Here is a 19,405-nt window from a genome sequence, read left to right as displayed (position 1 = left end):
TCATGTCCCTCTTCTAATCCAGCTCCCTGCTTATGGCCTGGGAAAGCAGTGGACAAAGTTCTTGGGCCCCTGCACCCACATGGGAGACCCAGAAGAAGCTCCTGGTTCCTGGCTTCAGATCGGTTCAGCTCCAGCCATTGCAGCCAATTGGGTAGTGAACCAGTGGATGGAAGACCTCTCTGTCTCTCCTTCTCTCTGTCTGTAACTCTGCCTCTCAGATAAATCTTTTTTTTTTTTAAAAAGTAATCTAAAGATGATTTATAGTATAATCAGAGGATGTGTGTTGCTTATATGCAAATACTGCACTATTTTATATATGGAACTGGAGCAGTCTTGGATTCTGGTATTTGGAAGGGGCCTGGGATCGATACCCTGAGCTACGAGGTGATGCCTGTGTATGTGCAGTGGCTGTAGATCTTCCTGTGCAGGGTTTTGTGTATTTCATCTCGCCGAGCAGGACTTGTGGATCATCCCCAGGCAAGGATTGTTGATAAGAAACTGCCCACTGCTTCCCACCATGGCTCCGCCAGCCCACAGCCCCTCTCCACATCGTACGAAAATCCAGCGGTGCTCCCTCCTCACTAGCACTTGGTATCATCTGTGTCAGTATTCTAAAATTTTAGTAATTGTAGTAGGCGGAAGGCTTATTGTTAAATTCTGAAATGCACAGTTTCCTTAGGAGAAACGTTTGGCACTTTAATAGCACATAGTCAACTTCCCGTGTCTGTCTGTCTGCTTGCTTGCTCGTTTTCCGTCTCTGTTGGTAGAACATAAGTTTGCAGATGGCACCCGCCTCAGTAAATACCTCTGAATGAGTGAAGAAGGGAGGAAGACATGTGGAGCCCCCTGCAAAGCCTGGGCTGTCGCTTCAGCCCTGGGTCGGAACGGAGGACCGTGCTACCCACTTCTCCAAGGCAGCATGTCGCAGACGAAACGCCTTCCCAGCCGGGCTGGGAAGGGGAAGGAGGAATGGTGTAGTTAGAACGGTGCAAAATGAGCATTTCTGTACCAAGGAGGGGCATGCAAAAGCAGAGAGTGGCATGTCTGGGGACATGAACCAGTTCTGGGTGCTGAAGACGCTGTGGGTGTCCAGGGGCAGAGCTGGGATCGCTCTGGGGACAGGGGCATCAATAATGTGAAACTTGACATTTTCCGGGTGCCAGAAGCTTCTAAGACCTTTACGTGAGTGGGTCTGTTTCTCTTTCCCCAGTCTTGCACTGTTAGCCTTAGCACCAGCATCATCTCTGGTTAGCAGACAAGGAACACCAAGCAGACAGAAGTGAATGACTTGCCCCAAGTGAGACAGTGAAGAACACAGTTCAGTTTCTGCCCCAAAGGCTGTTCCTGAAACCAGTGCATTACTACTGCCAGGTTACCAAGGGGGTTCTTACGCATTAGGGAACCGAGCAAGCTGCTGTTGGGAGTAACCTTCAAAACACAGCAACTTCAATGAGACAGGAGGTAGGTTTCCCTCTGAGGCCAAAGTCCAAAGCTGACTCCATGGCTTTGTCCCTTCCACACATAGCTTTGAGTCTGAGTCCGAGGTGATCGCTTTTAATTCTCACCTTCTTCAAGCCAGGGGGACATGAGGGAGGGGACAGAGAGACAGAGAGGTCTTCCATCCGCATCCCACATGGCAGCAACAGCCAGGGCTAGACCAGGCTAAAGCCAGGAGCCAGGAGCTCCATCCGGGCCTCCCATGCATACGCCTTTGGAAGAGAAGTCCCCCAAAGCACACACACATCCCTTTGGTCAGAACCCAGGAATGTAAAGCACACCAAGGAGCAAGGGAGGCCGGGAAATGTGGTCTCTAATCGGTACCCACAACCTCTGATAAAACCCAAGCGTTCTGTTTAAAGAGAAGAATGGTGTTGGGGTGGAGGTGGGCGGACCCATGTTACAAGAACAGGCTGCCCAAGGTGGCAGGTGCAGAGAGCCTGAAGGCAGAGAGCAGGTGCACGGGAACTTAGGCGGCCACGAGACGTGCAGGTCTCCACACCTGGAGCAGGAAGGGAAGGGTTTCCTAGAAGAAGGTGACCCACAGGTAGCCTGAGAACAGCTTAGGCTAACCTTCCAGTGAGAGATGAGGGGCGTTCCAGGGTGCAGAGGGGCCAAGGCAGGCCTGTAGGTGTTCTTCCTGATGCTGTTTCTCTCATAAGGCCTGGGAAGACTCCCTGGGTTATTGAATGGCCAAGACAGCAGCCACTACCCTCCTGGCTGTGGTCCTGGCAAAATCCCTACTTGCGGGGCCCTGGGGGAGCTGGGCTTCCTGTCACAACCTACAGAGCCCTCGACCAGCTCTGGGCTTTGTCTGGTAGGTGACAAGGGACTGGCCAGTGACCTTTCACAGCGGGGTTTGGTCCCAGACTTGGGTTTCCATCACCTCGGAAGTTTGCTTGGAGAATGAAGGGTGGTGGTGGGCGGGGAGGGCGGGGCAGACAGGAGCAAGGAGTCATCCTGTTTCGTTGATGCACCTGCCACTGTGTCTGGTTGTCTTTGGAGACCTTGCCACAGGCAGAAGTCAATAGGTTGGGTTCTCCAGTGGACCAGGTAGAGGCTTTGCAGGTGGGATGATAGTGTGCTGGGTCAGGAATGGGACTATCTGTTAGTCATTCGTTCATTCATTCATTCATTCCGGGACGATTTTTTCCAGCACTGTGTCTGAGCACAGGGCTGCCATGGTGGCCCTGACAGGTGAGATGAATGCTGGGGACCCACTCAGGTCCTGGTGAGGTCTTCAATGAAGCCTGGGCAGTGTGAGTCCTGGGCATCCACACTGATGCTGGCTCCTTTCTCTCGGCCTTAGGACCCCCGGAGCAAACACAAGTTCAAGATCCACACGTACTCCAGCCCCACGTTCTGTGACCACTGTGGATCCCTGCTGTACGGGCTCATCCACCAGGGGATGAAATGCGACAGTAAGTATCTGTGCCTGCCGCTGAAGCCACACACAGGGCAGTGGCCGTGTGGTGTAGCGTCCACATTGGCAGCAATTTCTCCCGGGCCCCGGGTGGGGCTGGGGTGCTTTGTCACTGCCTAATGACCTGCTCACCCCATAACATAAAACCTTGCAACAGTAGCCATCCTTCAGTTCAGGACTCTTCAATAAGGCCATCCCTGGGGGCTGGGCTGGTCTTACTTGTGTGGACTTGATGGGTTAACAAGCGGGCTGGGGGCTGTCTGGGCCTGGTGGTCTCCCCCACCCTGTGTCCTGAAGGTCAGCCTGTGGTCATGTGCATGGGAATGACAGGGCCACTTGGGCTTCATCGGAGGTGGGCCAGCCTGGGCTTGCTCCCACGGCACACACTGGGTCCCAAGAACTTCCAAAGGGCACGCCTCTGCTTCCCTGTGGCACCCACCGTCTGTGCTGTCCAGGCTGGGGTGGGGGGAGGCAGGTGGAGTGCAGGACTCCTGTTTATTCCTTAAGCAGCGTCTGGGGCGGGGAGTGAGCAGGCTCTGAGAGCTGCAGCAGCAGCAGAGGCATGGGGAGAGGCTCCACGTGCTGGTGGCTCCCAGGGACTTGTGGCCAGTCCTGAGGCCAGTCCTGAGGCCAGAGGCGAACTCCCTGGGGCGGGGAGTGAGAGAGACAGAAGCACACACAGACAGGCACGGGACAGATGGACACACACAACACAGGTGCAGGGAGGGCGATGGGGCGTGAGAGCTCTAGAGTCAGCTAGAGAGAGACTCTGGCTGATGGATAGCCGGAACAGACAGCAGAGAGACGCACTCACACAGGCTCGTGCAGCCATAGAGACCTGAAACAGAGGGAAGGAGAGAGACACGGGGAGAGATGGGGAGAGGCAGAGACCAGTCCGTCAGGGCTGGGGGCAGAGGAGGAGAAGCCCTTCTGATGAGCCCCGGGCAGGGAGAGGTGGCCTGGGCTCCTGGAGGGGGTGGGGTGGGGCAGGACGGGAAGGGCCCAGCTGGCTCTGGTGGGCAGCCGTCCGCGGCCCCGCGCCTGAGCCGAGCCTCCGTCTGCCCCACAGCCTGCATGATGAACGTGCACAAGCGCTGCGTGATGAACGTCCCAAGTCTATGCGGCACCGACCACACCGAGCGCCGTGGCCGCATCTACATCCAGGCCCACATCGACCGCGAGGTCCTCATCGTCGTCGGTAGGTGGCGCTGGGGCTCAGGGGAGGGAGGCACGGGCAGGGGCAGGGACGGGGGGCCTGACGCTGCCTTGGCGCCCCCCCCCCAACCCATCGCAGCCCCTCCCTGCACAACCTGAGCGCGCGTGTCTCCAGGCTCTGTGTCCGCTGCTCGGCCTGGCCCGAGCTCAGACAGGGGCCGCCCGGCTTTGTAGTTTTCAAAGCTGATGCAGAATGAGTGTCTGGGTCGGGGAGGTCCGCTGTGATGCTTTGCCACACGTGTGCACTGCTCAGTGATTAGATCAAGTTCAAGTTCAAAGGCGTGTGGGCTCCCATCCCTCCTCCCTTTCCCAGCCTACCCTCCGAGCGTCCGTCCGTTGTGCTGTGCAATTGTTTCCCTTAATCAGACAGCAGAGGAGCAAAGCTTGCTCTTTGCCAGACTCTTGCTGTGGGAAACATAGGGTCTGGATGCTGAACACTGAGTTTATTATGTCCGACTGACCGGGAGGGAGAGAGTGCAATCCGGGGAGTACCCCTGGCTGCCCGTGTATCTGAAATATTTCTTTATTTAATCTGATGGTGGCCGTCCTGGCCCCTGCCACGTTATTCTCTGTATGTTTTTGTTCGTCTGCAGTATTTCCCAATAATAAGAAACAGGGACCGTGCAGGTTGCTGGGGAGCTGCAGTGATGTGGTGGTGGGGGGGGGGGAAGGGTGAGGCCTGTCACTCTCGAGTGGGGCATTCGAGTCGCTTGTGGCGTGACACATGACGTGCAGGCGAAGTCGGGGTTCAGCTGTGCTGGGCTGGCACACGCTCAGCCAGAGGTCTCGGTAAACCCAGCTCTGAACTGGACATGAACAGAACTCAGACGAAGGGATTCTGTCTCAAGGCTGCGACACTGCAGATGCTACAGAACGCGTGCACGTGGACAAGGTTTGATGAATTGGCAGCTTAGGAAATGGGTCGTGGAAGAGATGGGTTTTGCAAAAACTGGCCCATATCCGGGCCCCAGAGTGGTTCTGCAGCTTTACCTAAATCGTATGAGTCGGAAAATAGCCCTGTCAAAAAGGATTTCTCTTTGGAATCCTGAGGTTGGGAAAACCCGGTGCATTTTGTTGCATTGCTTTTTCCTCCGAGAGGATGGAAAGCAGCTGGCTGCCTCCCACGGGGATGCTTGGGGGTCCCTGGGGAGAACCTGGCAGTCACAGGGTCAGGAACAGTGGGATTTTCCCCACCGACTCAGCTCCCAGAGGCCAGAGGGACAACTGTGGGACTCTGCTGCCCTCTAGTGCCAGCCTCTAGGAACTACATGGCAGCCGCCAAACTTGTGTCACAGTGCCCAGTCTTACATGTTCTCGGCCCACCTTGCCAAACGCCGGTCTTCCTCATGCATGAGTGAAGAGCATGAAAGAAGTTACCCTACTTAAAGCTCACACCATTAGTAATGATAAGAAATCAATAGCTAACATTCATCGTGTTTTAATCTTTTTTTAGAAAAGATGTATTCATTTATTTGAAAGGCAGAGTTATAGAGAGGAAGAGAGGGAGCAGGAGGGAGAGTGAGAAAGAGAGAGAGAAAGGGAGAGACATAGACAGAGACACACACACACACACACACACACACAGAGAGAGAGAGAGAGAGAGAGAGAGAAATCTTCCATCTGCAGGTTCATGCCCCAAATGGCTGCAATGGCCTGGGATGGGTCAGGTCAAAGCTAGTGTGGGGAGCAACTCGGACTAGACTAAGTTACTGGAATTAAGACTTATTCTATGCATCTGCTCTCCCACAATATGGCGCTGGGAGAGAAGAAAACAGCTTCTACACAGCTGCCTCCAGTTCAGCCAATAAACTGTAGGACTTGCTCCTGATTGGAGGAGAGCAGCGTACTCGGTGTGTGGGCAGCCGAGTTGGGATTGGCAGAGGAGGACTATAAAGGAGGAGAGAGACGGCATGCACCAGGAACATCTAAGGGGAACACCTGTGCAGCCCCCGAGAGAGCCGGCCGGCGGTGTGCCGCTCCCCCGCGGAAGTGGGGAATGTGGCAGGGGGAACCGCCCTTCCACGGAGGTGGAAGGGACGGTAGCCAACCCAGGAAGAACCAGCAGCAAACCCGGGGAGGGCCGAGCAGACGAAAGAACAACGCAGGGTCCTGTGTCGTTCCTCCATGAAGAGGGGGAGCGACAGCTAGGAGCCTGGAATATTCCATCTGGCTCTTCCATGGGGGTGGTGGTAGCCCAAACACTTGGGCCATCTTCTGCTGCTTTCCCAGGCACATTAGCAGGGAGATGGATCAGAAGTGGAGCAGTCTGAACCCGAATTGTGCCCATATGGGATGCTCTGTCTCTGAGGCAGTGGCTTAACCTGCTGTGTCCACAACACCAGCCCATCATCATGTTTTTAATGTGTCAGACATCATGCAGAACACTTACAAGCAGTGTCTTGTTAAAATTTCTTTTGCAACTCTAATGGGATACATATTGTTCTTTTTTTTTTTTTTTTTTGGACAGGCAGAGTGGACAGTGAGAGAGAGAGAGAGAGAGAAAGGTCTTCTTTCCATTGGTTCACCCCCCAAATGGCTGCTACGGCCGGCGCACTGTGCCGATCTGAAGCCAGGAGACAGGTGCTTCCTCCTGGTCTCCCATGTGGGTGCAGGGCCCAAGCACTTGGGCCATCCTCCACTGCCTTCCCAGGCCACAGCAGAGAGCTGGACTGGAAGAGGAGCAACCAGAACAGAATCCAGTGCCCCAACAGGGACTAGAACTCAGGGTACCAGTGCCACAGGAGGAGGATTAGCCTAGTGAGCCACGGTGCCGGCCTGGGATACATATTATTCTATGTATCAGGAAACAGGAGTAGGGAGCCACACACTGCCTCTCCTGGGCCTTTTTTCTCCCCTAAGCGCTATGCTAGGGGACTCCCAAAAGTTCATGGAAGGATGGTGCAGAAACTCATTGAAACCCATGCTGTTTTCTTCCTGACGTGCACTCCCGGGAGCTTTTAGAAGTACCCTTGGTTGAGGTTACTTTTTAGTGTGCTTACCCTCCTCCCAACCCTTCTACCTTACTTTTCCTCTCAGGTATGGGGAGGGGGGGCGTTTCCTGGAGTCTTTGTTCTGATCTGATGCACTATAACCTCCCTTCAAGGCCAAGGTCAGAGATATGCCAAGATATACCCTGGCCTGTGAGAGCCTTGGTCACAAACCAGGGATTCCTAAGCAATCCCGAGACACTCCTGGGACTGAGGGGCTGTGTTTGTTTCCTAGGGGTTGCCACGAACAAGGGCCACACACGTGGGTGGTTTCCCCGTGTTCTGGAGACCCAAGGTGGGGAATCACAGGTCAGCAGGTTGGGTGGGGCTGTCACGTTGGGGCAGAGAGGAGACTCAGAGCTTGTCTGGGTCTCCCCCGAGCGTGGATACAGCAAGAGGACAGTCATCTGCAAGCCAGGAGAGGGGTCCTCACTGGGCACCTGCGACAAATGAAATCTGTGGATGAAGCCGGGCAGGGAGTGGTGTTTCACTATAGCAGCTGGAGCTGACTTTGCTGTGAACTGCTGGGGTTGGCCACTGGGGATTAGGTGGCTTTCCTGCAGCTGAGGACAAGTGTCTGGACCAACAGCAGCACTCGCGGCCGCCAGCGATGGGAGCCTTGGCCGTGGCCTGCAGGGGAGCTGAGCCGGAAGTCGGAAATCCCGAGGGTCCGCGACACCCGGGTATCTCTCTGACCTCTGATCTGCCCGGAGGTCAATGCTGGGCTTCCAGGCCCCTCCTCCTTGACCTTGAAGAGACAAATTCCAGAGGAGAGAGCTCCAGGTGGCGCGGGGTCCTTCTTCCCAGCAGCCCACTTGCCACTTGTTCCCCCGGGCTGCTGGAATCCAAGTTCATTTCTGCCGACAGGGCTCCTGTAGGTCAAGATCAGGATGGAAACCTGACCAGTTCTTTAGAAAAAACAAAATAGACGAGGCCATGGGGCACAGCAGGTTGAGCCTTCACGTGGGATGCCGGCATCCCGTATCAGAGTGCCTGGTTCAGATCCCAGCTCTACCACTTCTGCCCCAGCCTCCTGCTAATGCACTCCAGGGAGGCAGCAAGCCATAGCCAAGGTACTTGGGTCCCTGACTCCCACACGGGGGATTGGGCTCCTGGCCTCTGACTGTAGCCTGGCCCAGCCCTGGCTGTTTTAAGCATTTGGGGAGTGAACCAGCAGATGGAAGATCTCTCTCTCTCCTCTAACAAATAAAATATAAATAACAAAAATATTACAATTAATGAAATATAAATAATAAATAAGACTTTTGCAAAGTCGTTGGTTTCCCCTTGTCTTTTAGGCTAGAATGAGGTCCCCTTCAGGCTTCCTCCCCAGCTTGCACCTGCGGGTTCAGTATCCTCTGCAGGAAACCTTGTCTTCCCCCAGAGAAGAACTCGTCCTCTAGCGCTTAGCTCACTTCCACCATTAGGGGGCGCTTTCTCTGTCCTCCCCCTGCTGCACACACTCATGGGGAGACCCTGAACTTGAACTTCAGGTTTTGTGTCGGACTTGATCAGTGTCTGCCTCTCCCACGAGACTCCAACTCCGAGCGGACAGGGCTGTGTCTGCCTCCCATCACCACTCTGTCCCCAGCACCGAGTGATGGAACCCCATGGAAGACCTGTGGAATCAGTGGCTGTGCAGGAGCGTGAAGATCCTGCTGGATCCAAGGCCCTCACAGGTGGTCCCCAAGCCAGGGTCCTGAGCGGAAGGTTAGCCGAAGAGAACCAAGGTCACTCAGTTCACACAGCATTCTTGCAGGAAGCAGAATGCAGTCACCAGCAAGTGTGGCCGGGCCTGGGACCCACCCTGTGCAGCCGTGACCAGCCCTGCTCCCCAGGCAATGGAGAAGGGACACAGAGCAGTGGGCCTTGTAGCATCACGAGCTGCTGTGTGGGCATCACGATGCTTTGATGTGGGACGTGGGCATCTCCACAGGTGGCTTATCCCAGGCCTGAATGCCAGCTCCAGGCAGCCCAGTGCTGCCAGTCTCCCCTGCATCTCTGTCACCTCCGAATCCGTCACCATTTCCCTTTCTGCGTCTGTGATTGTATCCCCCCAAAGCTGGCCTGTTCTTAAAAAAAAAAAAAAAAAAAAAAAAAGAAGCCCAAAGGAGCAAGCTTGTTATGTCTCTGCTGGGGACTCCCAGCATTCTCACTGTTGTGCCCTGCACCGTGCGATCCAGAAGCTTCCGGACTCAAACATCTTCCCGACAGACTCAGGGCCTCCCAATGCTGTGGTCTGTAATGCCCTCCCCAAGAGTTTATACCCACGTGTTCAAAGAAGATGAGCGCCAAGGAGGCAGAAACCCTTGGCCGGGGGTAGGTGCTGAGGCACAGAGGGTTAAACTGCTGCTTGGAACACCTGCCCCCTGTATCAGAGTCCTGGCTACTCTGCTTCCAATCCAGCTCCCATCTAACGTGTCTGGGAAGACAGTGAATGATGGCCCAAGTATGTGGACCCCTGCCACCCACGTGGGAGATCCGGATGGAGCTCCTGGATTCGGACTTCAACCTGGCCTATCTCTGGCTGTTGGGTCACTTCAGGAGTGAATCTGTGGATGAAAGACCTGTCTCTCTCTCTTACTCTCACTCTTTCAAGTAAGTAAGGACAAAGTGAATAACTAGATCTCAAAACAATTCTTGAGAGGCTCTGGGGGAGGTTGAGGCTCACATCCACCCAAACCTTGGATTGCGAGAGAGCTGTAAAACCTCTCAGGATGGGGAAGCTGGTGTCCCGCAAAGCCTTTTCTTTAAGGTGATCACCGTATCCCCTCGAAGGTCTGGGTATTTGAAACACGAAACCAGAAGGACCTGCAGAGGCCATTCCTGCTTTGTGCCCAGCCAGATGCGTCCCCTGAGCTGGCTCACAAGGAAAAGTGCAGAGAAGCAAAGCGGAAAGGCGTTGAAGAAAAAGCCAGATAGACCCGTCCGTGCACCAACAGTCTGGATGTGAAAGGACCATAAACCAGGCCACCAGGTCCCACTAGGGGGCAGTGTTGGCCTTCAAATCCGTTTTTCCCCTGTCTTCCAAGAGATGCCTGGGTATGTGAGCCCGCGTCCCATCATTGTCCAACACTGGAAGCTTCTGCAGATTACAGCTGAGTCCACTGTGGCCCGGGAAGGGGACACTTCTTCAGGCCGCAGATGGAGGCGGGATAGGACCCAGATCCGGTGAACCTATCCCTTCCCCTTCCACTCGGGTCACATGTCCCTGATGTGAAATGCTTGGGTCCAGATGTGCTTAGGGTTTCCTTTTTTTTTTTTTTTTTTAAATTTTGAAGTATTTGCATACATATAAATGAAATCTCTTATGAGTGGGACCCAAATCTAAACATGTGATTCATTTATGTTCATAGGCACCACATATGCATAGCCTAAAGGTAATTTTTAATAATTTTGTGCATGAAATAAAGTGTCAGAGAGTGGAATTTTCCATTTGTGGCATCACATTGGTGCCCAAAATGTCTCATGTTTTGGAGCTTTGGATGAGGGATGTTCATTCTGGGCTGGTTTGTAATTCTTTCCCATTTTACCATAAAAATTTTGCACCATTAGCCAAGTGGAAAGAATGTTACAATTACCACTCATTTATCCACCACCTAAATTCCTACCATTACTGTTAACTATGCTTGCTTTGTCACCTGTGTGTCTGCCTCACTGTCCATCCTTCCGTCTTTTTTTTTTTTTAAAGATTTATTTACTTATTTGAAAGTCAGAGTTACACAGAGAGAGAGGAGAGGCAGAGAGAGAGGGAGAGGGAGAGGCGGAGAGGCAGAGAGGGAGAGGGAGAGGGAGAGGGAGAGGGAGAGGGAGGGAGGGAGGGAGGGAGGGAGAGAGAGAGAGAGAGAGAGAGAAAGAGAAAGAGAAAGAGAAAGAGAAAGAGAAAGAGAAAGAGAAAGAGAAAGAGAAAGAGAAAGAGAGAGGGAGAGGTTTTTTATCCGCTAGTTCACTCTCCAATTGGCCACAACGGCCGGAGCTGCGCTGATCTGATCCGAATCCAGGTGCCAGGAGCTTCTTTCTGGTCTCCTGTGCAGGCCAAGTGTTTGGGCCCCTGCACCAGTGTAGGAGACCCTGAGGAAGCTCCTGGCTCCTGGCTTCGGATCGGCGGAGCTCTGGCTGCTGCAGCCAACTGGGGGAGTGAACCAGCAGACAGAAGACCTCTCTCCCTCTCTCTCTCTCTCTGCCTCTGCCTCTCCATCTCTGTGTAACTCTGACTTTCAAATAAATAAATAAATCTTTTTTTTTTAAAGAGATTATAATGCAGTGAAGCGGCTTTGTTGAAAACTCTTCATGGTGTACTCATTAGAGAGCCAATTGCCTTAAGACACGTTCAGCAAGGCACTGTGTTATTTTGCTTATTTTTAATTTTGTTCTTCTTCGATACTGTCCTAGGAAACACTGATTGTCTCTCTTAATGAACTGAGAGAAGCTTGTGAAAAATGGAGCTCAAAGATAAGTTTATTTTGGTGATAAAAAAATTGAAATCTGCCTATAAGGCATCTTCAAGAAGTTCATGGAAAATATGTATCATGAACAAACCACACATGGATTCCAGAATTATTTGCATCAAGTTCATTGCCTAACTCTATGTCCATGAACTGTCTGAGGTGCCCCGTATACAGGGAGTCGTTGCACACCCCTGTGACTAGGGCAGGGGTCCCCTGCCTGCCCTTCCTTGGAGGCCTGTCAGCTTCTGGGGCTGCAGGAGGCTGTGTGGACTTTGGAGTCTGAGACGTTGAACTTGAGGAGGTGGAGCGAGGCTGAGGCCGTGTGCTCAGTGTTCCTACTCCTCTTCCCCGGACATCCAAGTCTCAGGAGAATGATCCAGGCCAGGCCGCTGTCTGAGGCCCCCAAGCCCCAGGATGTGCGGGGTGCACGAGCCTGGCTCCTCGTTGTCTGCTGAGCGGCACAGATCAGGGAGTTGCCAGGTTCTGCCAGACTGTGACTTGCTGCCACCTTTGGGGAAGGTGGCCCAGCAGCATCTATTAGAATACGCACACAAGGGCAGGAGTTTGAATCCCACATCAGAGTGCTTGGGTTTGAGTCCTGGCTCTGCCCATGATTCTAACTTCCCGTTAACGGGTACCCTGGGAGGTGGCAGGTGATGGCCCAAGTAATAGGTCACTGACAAGGGAGACCCAGTTTAATTCCAGGCTCCTGGCTTTGCCCAGCCCTGGCTGTTATGGGTATTTGGGGAATGAAGCAGCAGGTGGAAGACTTTCTCTCTCTCTGTCTCTTTTGCTGTCACTCTGCCCCTTCCAAATAGGTAAAAAAATTCATTTTACAAATATGTATGCATATTGACTCTCAAGTTTCCCTTTGGGGAATGTATCCTAATGAAATGGAATACCAGCGTGAAAAGAAACAAAATGTCAAGCAAGCATGTGTGTGCATTTTTGATGCTCTATTTGCAGTGCAGATATTAGAATCAGCCTAATTAGGATCTATCTATTTTATGGGATCTTATGCATTTGTTGAAAAGGGTGAATTAAAATGATCACGTGGGATTCCTGTAGACTGTTCATCTTCTGTGTTTTTTTTTTTTTTTTTTTTGACAGGCAGAGTGGACAGTGAGAGAGAGAGAGACAGAGAGAAAGGTCTTCCTTTGCCGTTGGTTCACCCTCCAATGGCCGCCACGGCCGGCGCGCTGAGGCCAGCACACCGTGCTGATCCGATGGCAGGAGCCAGGTACTTCTCCTGGTCTCCCATGGGGTGCAGGGCCCAAGCACCTGGGCCATCCTCCACTGCCTTCCCTGGCCACAGCAGAGAGCTGGCCTGGAAGAGGGGCAACCGGGACAGAATCCGGCACCCCAACTAGGACTAGGACCCGGTGTGCCAGCGCCGCAAGGTGGAGGATTAGCCTAGTGAGCCATGGCGCTGGCCCATCTTCTGTGTTTTTAATATGGGATCTGGCACCACAGGTGGTTTCACTCTGTGAAAATTCATCAAGTTGGCTGGCGCTGCAGTTCACTAGACTAATCCTCCGCCTGCGGCACCGGATTCTAGTCCCAGTTACTCCTCTTCCAGTCCAGCTCTCTGCTGTGGCCGGAAGGCAGTGGAGGATGGCCCAAGTGCTTGAGTCCCTGCACCCACATGGGAGACCAGGAGGAAGCACTTGGCTCCTGGCTTCGGAACCATGCAGCACTCTGGCCGTAACGGCCATTTGGGGGGTAAACCAACAGGAGGAAGACCTTTCTCTGTCTCTCTCACTGTCTAACTCTGCCTGTCAATAAAACAATTCATCAAGCTCTACAGTTATTTCTATATGTATATTATACTTCACATTATATTTCTATAGCTTACAACGCTTAAGGAATAAAATTATAGAACTAAAATTCATATTAAAATTAAATTTAAAATATAAAAAATTATTGCACTAAAATTATAACAATAAAATTATATAAATAAGAGCTAGCACTTTTTTTTTAAGATTTATTTATTTACTTGAAAGTCAGAGTTACACAGAGAGAGAAGGAGAGGCAGAGAGAGAGAGAGAGAGAGAGGGAGAGGGAGAGGGAGGGGTCTTTCATCTATTGGTTCAATCCCCAAATGGTCGCAATGGCCAGAGCTAAGCTGATCTGAAGCCAGAAGCCAGGAGCCTCTTCCAGGTCTCCCACATGGGTGCAGGGACCCAAGGAGGCCATCTTTTACTGCTTTCCCAGTCTGTAGCAGAGAGCTGGATCAGAAGTGGAGCATCCAGGACTTGAACTGGCACCCATATGGGATGCCGGCACTGCAGGCAGTGGCTTTATTCGCTACACTACAGCACCGGCCCCAGAGCTATGACTATTGATATGGAGCAGAAGTCACTGCCTGTTTGTATAAATAAAGTTTTATTGGAACACAGCACACTTGCAACCTGTAGATGCAGCTGTCATACAATGGCAGCGTTCATTGAGTGGCTGCAACCCAATCTACAGGGTTTGCAAAACCAGAATATGTGCTCTCCAGCCCTCACTGCAGACATTTGAAATGCCTGACCTTGAGGAACTTTGAGGATTAGCTTGCATATGAATGTTATTTAGGGGCATCTCATTTTGAAGAAATAAGTGACAGCAGCAGATACGTCCGGTGTGTGGAGTTCATGTTTGTTTTTCTAAGGGCAGGAAGAAAGGTGTGGAAGGATGTGGACAGGTTGTAAGCACGGTTTGTAGAAGGATTGGAGCCGGAGAGAGGTCAGGGCAGGGAGGAGTGGCGTCATCTCTTTATGTCTTACGAAGTGTTTCTCCAGTTGCAGTAACTACATATCACTCTTGTCATTGTTTACAAATAAAAGTCTCTAACCAGGAAAAATCAATTTAAATGAGCAATCCCAATGACAATAAATGAGAAAATTGGGCAGATAATGCTAGAGACAGGCTCAGTGTGGGTGGAGCCGGACCCAGGCTCTTGTCTGGAGATTTCCGAGTTCCGTATTGACATCAGCATCCATCCGCAAGCTGGGCCTGTTCTCTGAGCTTCTCTGTTTTCCAGTTCCTGCCTTCATGCGCCTTGTAGCTACCTCCCCACTCCCATGTCCTGGCACCATGTCCTCTCGTCTGTGCATCTCACTTGGCAGACCTCACATAAACACCCACACTGCCCCGTCCCTGTCCCCCCACCACCTCAAGGTCTAAGTCACTGATTGACAAAAATTCCAAACGTTCCTGCACCTGCCCATCCCATTCCCTGTTGTGAGGCTTCCCAAGCCTCAGAGTTTCAGATGGGGGTGTCTGTATGTTGGGATCCTCAGTTGGCCCAGGCTGCTCCAAGGGTGACCCGTGAATGGCCACACCCGCGTTCCCTGGGAGGTCATTGGAATGCAGACTGTCAGGGCCCACCAGGCCTGCTGAGTCAGAATCCACACTTTCACAGAAACCCTGGGCTATCTGTAGGCCTGTTAAGTTCCAGAAGCCCGGCTGTTGTCAGCTGTGATGCCACAGCAGGGATGCGTCCTGACCACTAGATGGCAGACGTCGCCTGTGCTCTGCTCCCGCGTGGTGCAGCCACAGCTGCAGGTGCCCAGGGATGGTTGCTGGTCCAGCCCCAGCCTGGCCATGGTTCTTCAACAGACGTGAAGCTTGGTGTGGGTGCTGCAGGGGCTGGAATCATTCCCTTTCATCGGACGCCTGAATTTATCGCCTGTTGTGGCTTGGAGCGTGAGCTCCTGCTTGGAGCCGTTGGTGTCCACCACCCAGCCAGGGAAGGCACCCCTCCAGGTGGGCTGCCCACTCAGTAGCCCCTGGTCTGCTCTGCTTTTCTCATTGACTTGTGGCAAAGCAATGCTACTGATAGGCAATGGAGTGTGTGGGTCCCAAGGTTGAGCCTGGGCTTTGGGTGCAGGCCTGGGTTCAAACCCTGACTCCTCCACTTCTTCAATTTCTTGTGTGCCAGGCACAGTTGTGAGTGGAACAGACAAGGCTCCTGTTCTCATGGCCCTGTATTCTTTTTTAAAGAAAAATGTATTCATTTATTTGAGAAGCAGAGCAACAGAGAGAGAGGGAGAGATGGAGAGAGAGAGAGAGAGAGAGAGAGAGAGAGAGAGAGTCATCCATCTGTTGGTTCACTCCACAACAGTCAGGGCTGAGCCAGCCTGAAGCCAGGAGCCAGGAGCTCCATCTGGGCTTTTTCCTGTGAGTGGCAGGGACCCAGTCGCTGACTTCCCAGGCACGTTAGCAGGAAGCTGGAAGCAGGAAGCAGAGCAGCCTGGACTTGAACCAGCACCCTGGTGTTATAAGCTGTGCCGTTATGCCGTTATGCCGCCCCACCTCCACATTCTAACAGTGGAAGATGAACAGGATGCAGAAATTACTTTCAAAAACTGATAAGGGCTATGAAGAAAATAAGATAAAGCAGAGTGGTTTGTAAGAGGGTGGTGCCAGTGGCTTGTGCGTCAGTGGCAGGGGCGTTGAAACCTACGTACCGAGCAGAAGGAAGCCAGCTGGCTGATAGTCCCAAGGAGAGGAGCAGCAAAGCCAGGGCTGGGCTGTGCATCACGGGAACTGACAGCAAGAGGGTGTGGCTGGGACCAGGGATGGGTGAAGGGAGCCTGAGGGCCAAGGCTCAGCAGGGTGGGCAAGGCAGGTTTTGGGGCCCTGGGGTGGGTTAGGTTTCTTTCTAAGCCCAGAGTATTTGGGGAGACACCTGCGAGTCTGTGTGTTCAGGTCCCCAGCACCGTATGAAAGCCATCATTTTATTTTCTTATTTTCCCTTTGAGAATCTTGGGCACCCGTGTGTGGGTTCCACGGCAGCATGGGAGGAGGCAGGATTTGCACACGGTTGGCTTCTGTCTGGCAGGTTCTGCCACACCAGGGTAGACACTGGAAAGCTGCAGCTTACGGTTGTGGGAAGCATTAGAACATCAGCAGCCCCAGAGCAGGGAGACGGGTCAGCGTTGGTGACGCCTGCGTTTTACCCTGTAGTGGTTTTTTGCGTCTAGAGTTGTCCTCGTTGAGAAGGGCTATTTGCCTGTTGCCTTAGTACTGTGGGGGTCAGGATCTTGTTTGTGCTTGGAATTTAGATAGGGGAGGGAGCAGTGGGCTGGGGTCATTCAGGTAGCTCCCTGGAGGAGGCAGAAGGAGTACAAGAGAGGGAGTGAGTTAAGGGAGAGGGGCTGGTGATTCTCACTTCCTGGGTGCTCACCATTGTCCAGACACTTTGCTGGGCACCCCAGGGCAGAAACGGCATCGCCACAGGAGACGTGTGTCCAGCTCCGGAGCAGCTCTACCAAGCACTGGGCTCAGCACTTCTCTCATCTCCTCTTGGAGTCCTACCAACCACCCTGTGCCACAGTCATTCATGTTCTTCCCAAACTGACACACACACACACACACACGACTTGTCCAAGCCACACAGCTAGGAAGATGTGGGGGTGGGACTTGAACCTAAGTAGTCAGTTCCAGAAATCTGTGCTCTTGGAAAGCTTCAACCTGCCAATAAAGATTTTGGGGGTGGTGGTGGTGGTTATGGTGCACAGTACTAGCAGCAGCTCCCTAAAGCCCTCCCTGGGGGCCCACCGTGCACTGTGAACTCGACAGGGCATCTGTTATTCCTCCCTCCCAGCTACAGCTCTTCCCCTCATTCTACAGAAGAGGAAAGTTGGGCTCCGTTGGCAGTGGTGCGTCAGCGTTGGTAGGATTGTCTAGCTCAAGATGCCTCCTGCTCGTCAGTTCAGCCTGCCTTCCTGAGCAGGACAGATTTCATTGGCCAAGAGCTGTCCAAGAGGCTGGCTAACTTCCAGGTCATGAGAAGTGGACAGGCGGAGAAGGTCTTCTCTCTACCCCTGCCATGGTCACTGCTGGCGCGAAAGACAGGGAACACCTGGGTTACCCAGGAGGACACGGTAGGACCAGGGTGAGGACCCAGGGGTGCCGAGTGCAGACAATTTAGGAAAGTCCCAGCAGGCAGAAGGAGCACCCTGTGCACCTGCTCTGATTCTGGCCGACACGGTTTACCCAAGCCTCACTGAGTCTCCTGGCTGATTTTTTGCCTGTGAACCAAACTCTTGAGATTCCCGTTAAGCTGTCTTTTTAGATTTCCTCCCCATGTGGCCATGTCAGGATGTGGTTTCCTGGTGGGAAAAATCCAGTTCCTGGAGCTCCTGCCTGTACTGGTGACGTCAGCGTTATCCTAACTCCAGTGACGTCAGCGTTATCCTCTCCTGGAGACCCAGTGACACCTATGGTCAGTCTTGTGTGGGAAGCGAAGCATTTGAGGCGGCTCCTGGTGGCCACGCTGCTGCACCTACGATGACCAGAGAGTGGTTTCTGCATGACGGAGATACTCAGTGGGGTGCTGGTTTCTAAACTCACCACGATAGGACGCTTAACCGATTAAATATCCCGCCAGCATTCTCTGAGCATTTACTCTACGCCATGTGGTTTTAGGGGTTCACCTCAAGGGCTTCCCACTTCCGGCCTCTGAAGTTGTGTTCCCATTTTTCAGGTAAAGAAGCTACAGCTTGGAGAGGCCCAGAGCCTCCTTCCAAGTCATGCAGGTTTTAAGAGAACCCTCAAAACACGGGCCATCTGATTCCACACAACCCACTCCTTAGCTGCTAGCCTGCCCTGCCTCTCTGAGTGCTCTGGGTTGTGGGGGGTAGCCTGACAGGTAGAAATCAGGGTGTCCAGAACGTGAGAGGGAGAGAAGGCAGTGTGGTTACAGCGGGCTGCAGAGAAAGCAGGCTTACCTGAAAAGATGCCCACAGGAGTGCCAGTGATGGCCAGGAATACATGCAGGTGCAAAGGGGTTTGGGCTCAGACCAGGGAGCAGATGTGCACAGGGGACCCAGTGACCCACCTTAGCATCGTGGCCGCTGAGCCTTGCAGGGCCCCTGTGTCATGCGGAGCACCCGAGGCACTAGGAGTGTGCAGGACTCTAGGGGCTTTCCTGTCGACCTGAGGCAGGCCCGGAGTCGGTACAAGACACAGGAAGCCAGAGGCATCCGGCTGCTGAGATGGATATTCACAGCTTCTCCTTGACTCGTCTCCTGGGTCCCCTGGCACAGAGATGCTGAGGGCCTTTCTCTTATTTGGGGATGGATGCCAGGTGGCCCGGCATCTTCTCCCACCCCAGGAAGGCCGCCCCTGCCCCTCCAGCCATTTGCTATCTCATCCCTTGCCTACAACACTACACCTCACAGCCACGTGTCCCATCATCAGCACCACCCCGGACTCTGCCCAGACTGCACTGCATCTGAGGGGCCCCAGCGCAACACCTGGAGCCACAGTGAGCCTTCCAGGGATTGCCCAGTAGAGGGCGCCCGTCACCTCTGCCTCTCACCCCCCATCAACTACAAGACACAGGGCTTACGTGGTGCACACCCACACATGCATCACGCAAGCAAGCACACACTCACACCTGAAACCAAGCTGTCCTGAAATCACGTACAAGGGTATTCATGGGAAAACAGAATTAAAATATACGTTCATTTGGGTGGAGAAAATTTCAAATTCTGGACATACTCCCGCTTACATTGGCTATGTACCCTGATGTGGTCTCTTATTCTGTTCTAGACAATTCTCCTTCCTCTAGGAAACCCTTCCAGGAAAATGGACTTGACTCTCAGTCGATTGGGCTAACCGTTGATGGATGCGTCAGACACGCCACTTGTTCGCTGTCCTAAGATGACGTAATTCTTTCTTGGGAGGTCAGGGTAAGGCCAGCCCCATAGCGCTGCTGGTTTATCTTGGGTTTGAACCTCCCATACCTCCCACACCAGGTGCCTAGAGGCTGTTTCCCACATCCTTGTGCAGGTTTTTGTTTCCAAGCACAAGGTTGGGCTTTGATCTTGGATTTTCTCCCA

The 19,405-nt window shown here is 53.0% G+C and overlaps 1 protein-coding gene across 2 annotated transcripts in view; it reads left to right on the top strand.

The window, feature by feature from the left end:
- The window catches only part of PRKCB (protein kinase C beta), a 356,481-nt gene that overhangs the window by 183,846 nt on the left and 153,230 nt on the right, over positions 1-19,405 (top strand). For both annotated transcript variants that reach the window (NM_001101725.1, NM_001101723.1), the window contains 2 exon segments: positions 2,807-2,918; positions 3,990-4,118. In NM_001101725.1, the coding sequence (NP_001095195.1) occupies positions 2,807-2,918; positions 3,990-4,118 (241 nt within the window).

The sequence above is a fragment of the Oryctolagus cuniculus genome, chromosome 19, assembly GCF_051225735.1.
Source record: "Oryctolagus cuniculus isolate XC-2025 breed Fujian yellow rabbit chromosome 19, ASM5122573v1, whole genome shotgun sequence".
Lineage (NCBI taxonomy): Eukaryota > Metazoa > Chordata > Mammalia > Lagomorpha > Leporidae > Oryctolagus > Oryctolagus cuniculus.
This window is presented reverse-complemented; position numbering and strand designations above follow the sequence as displayed.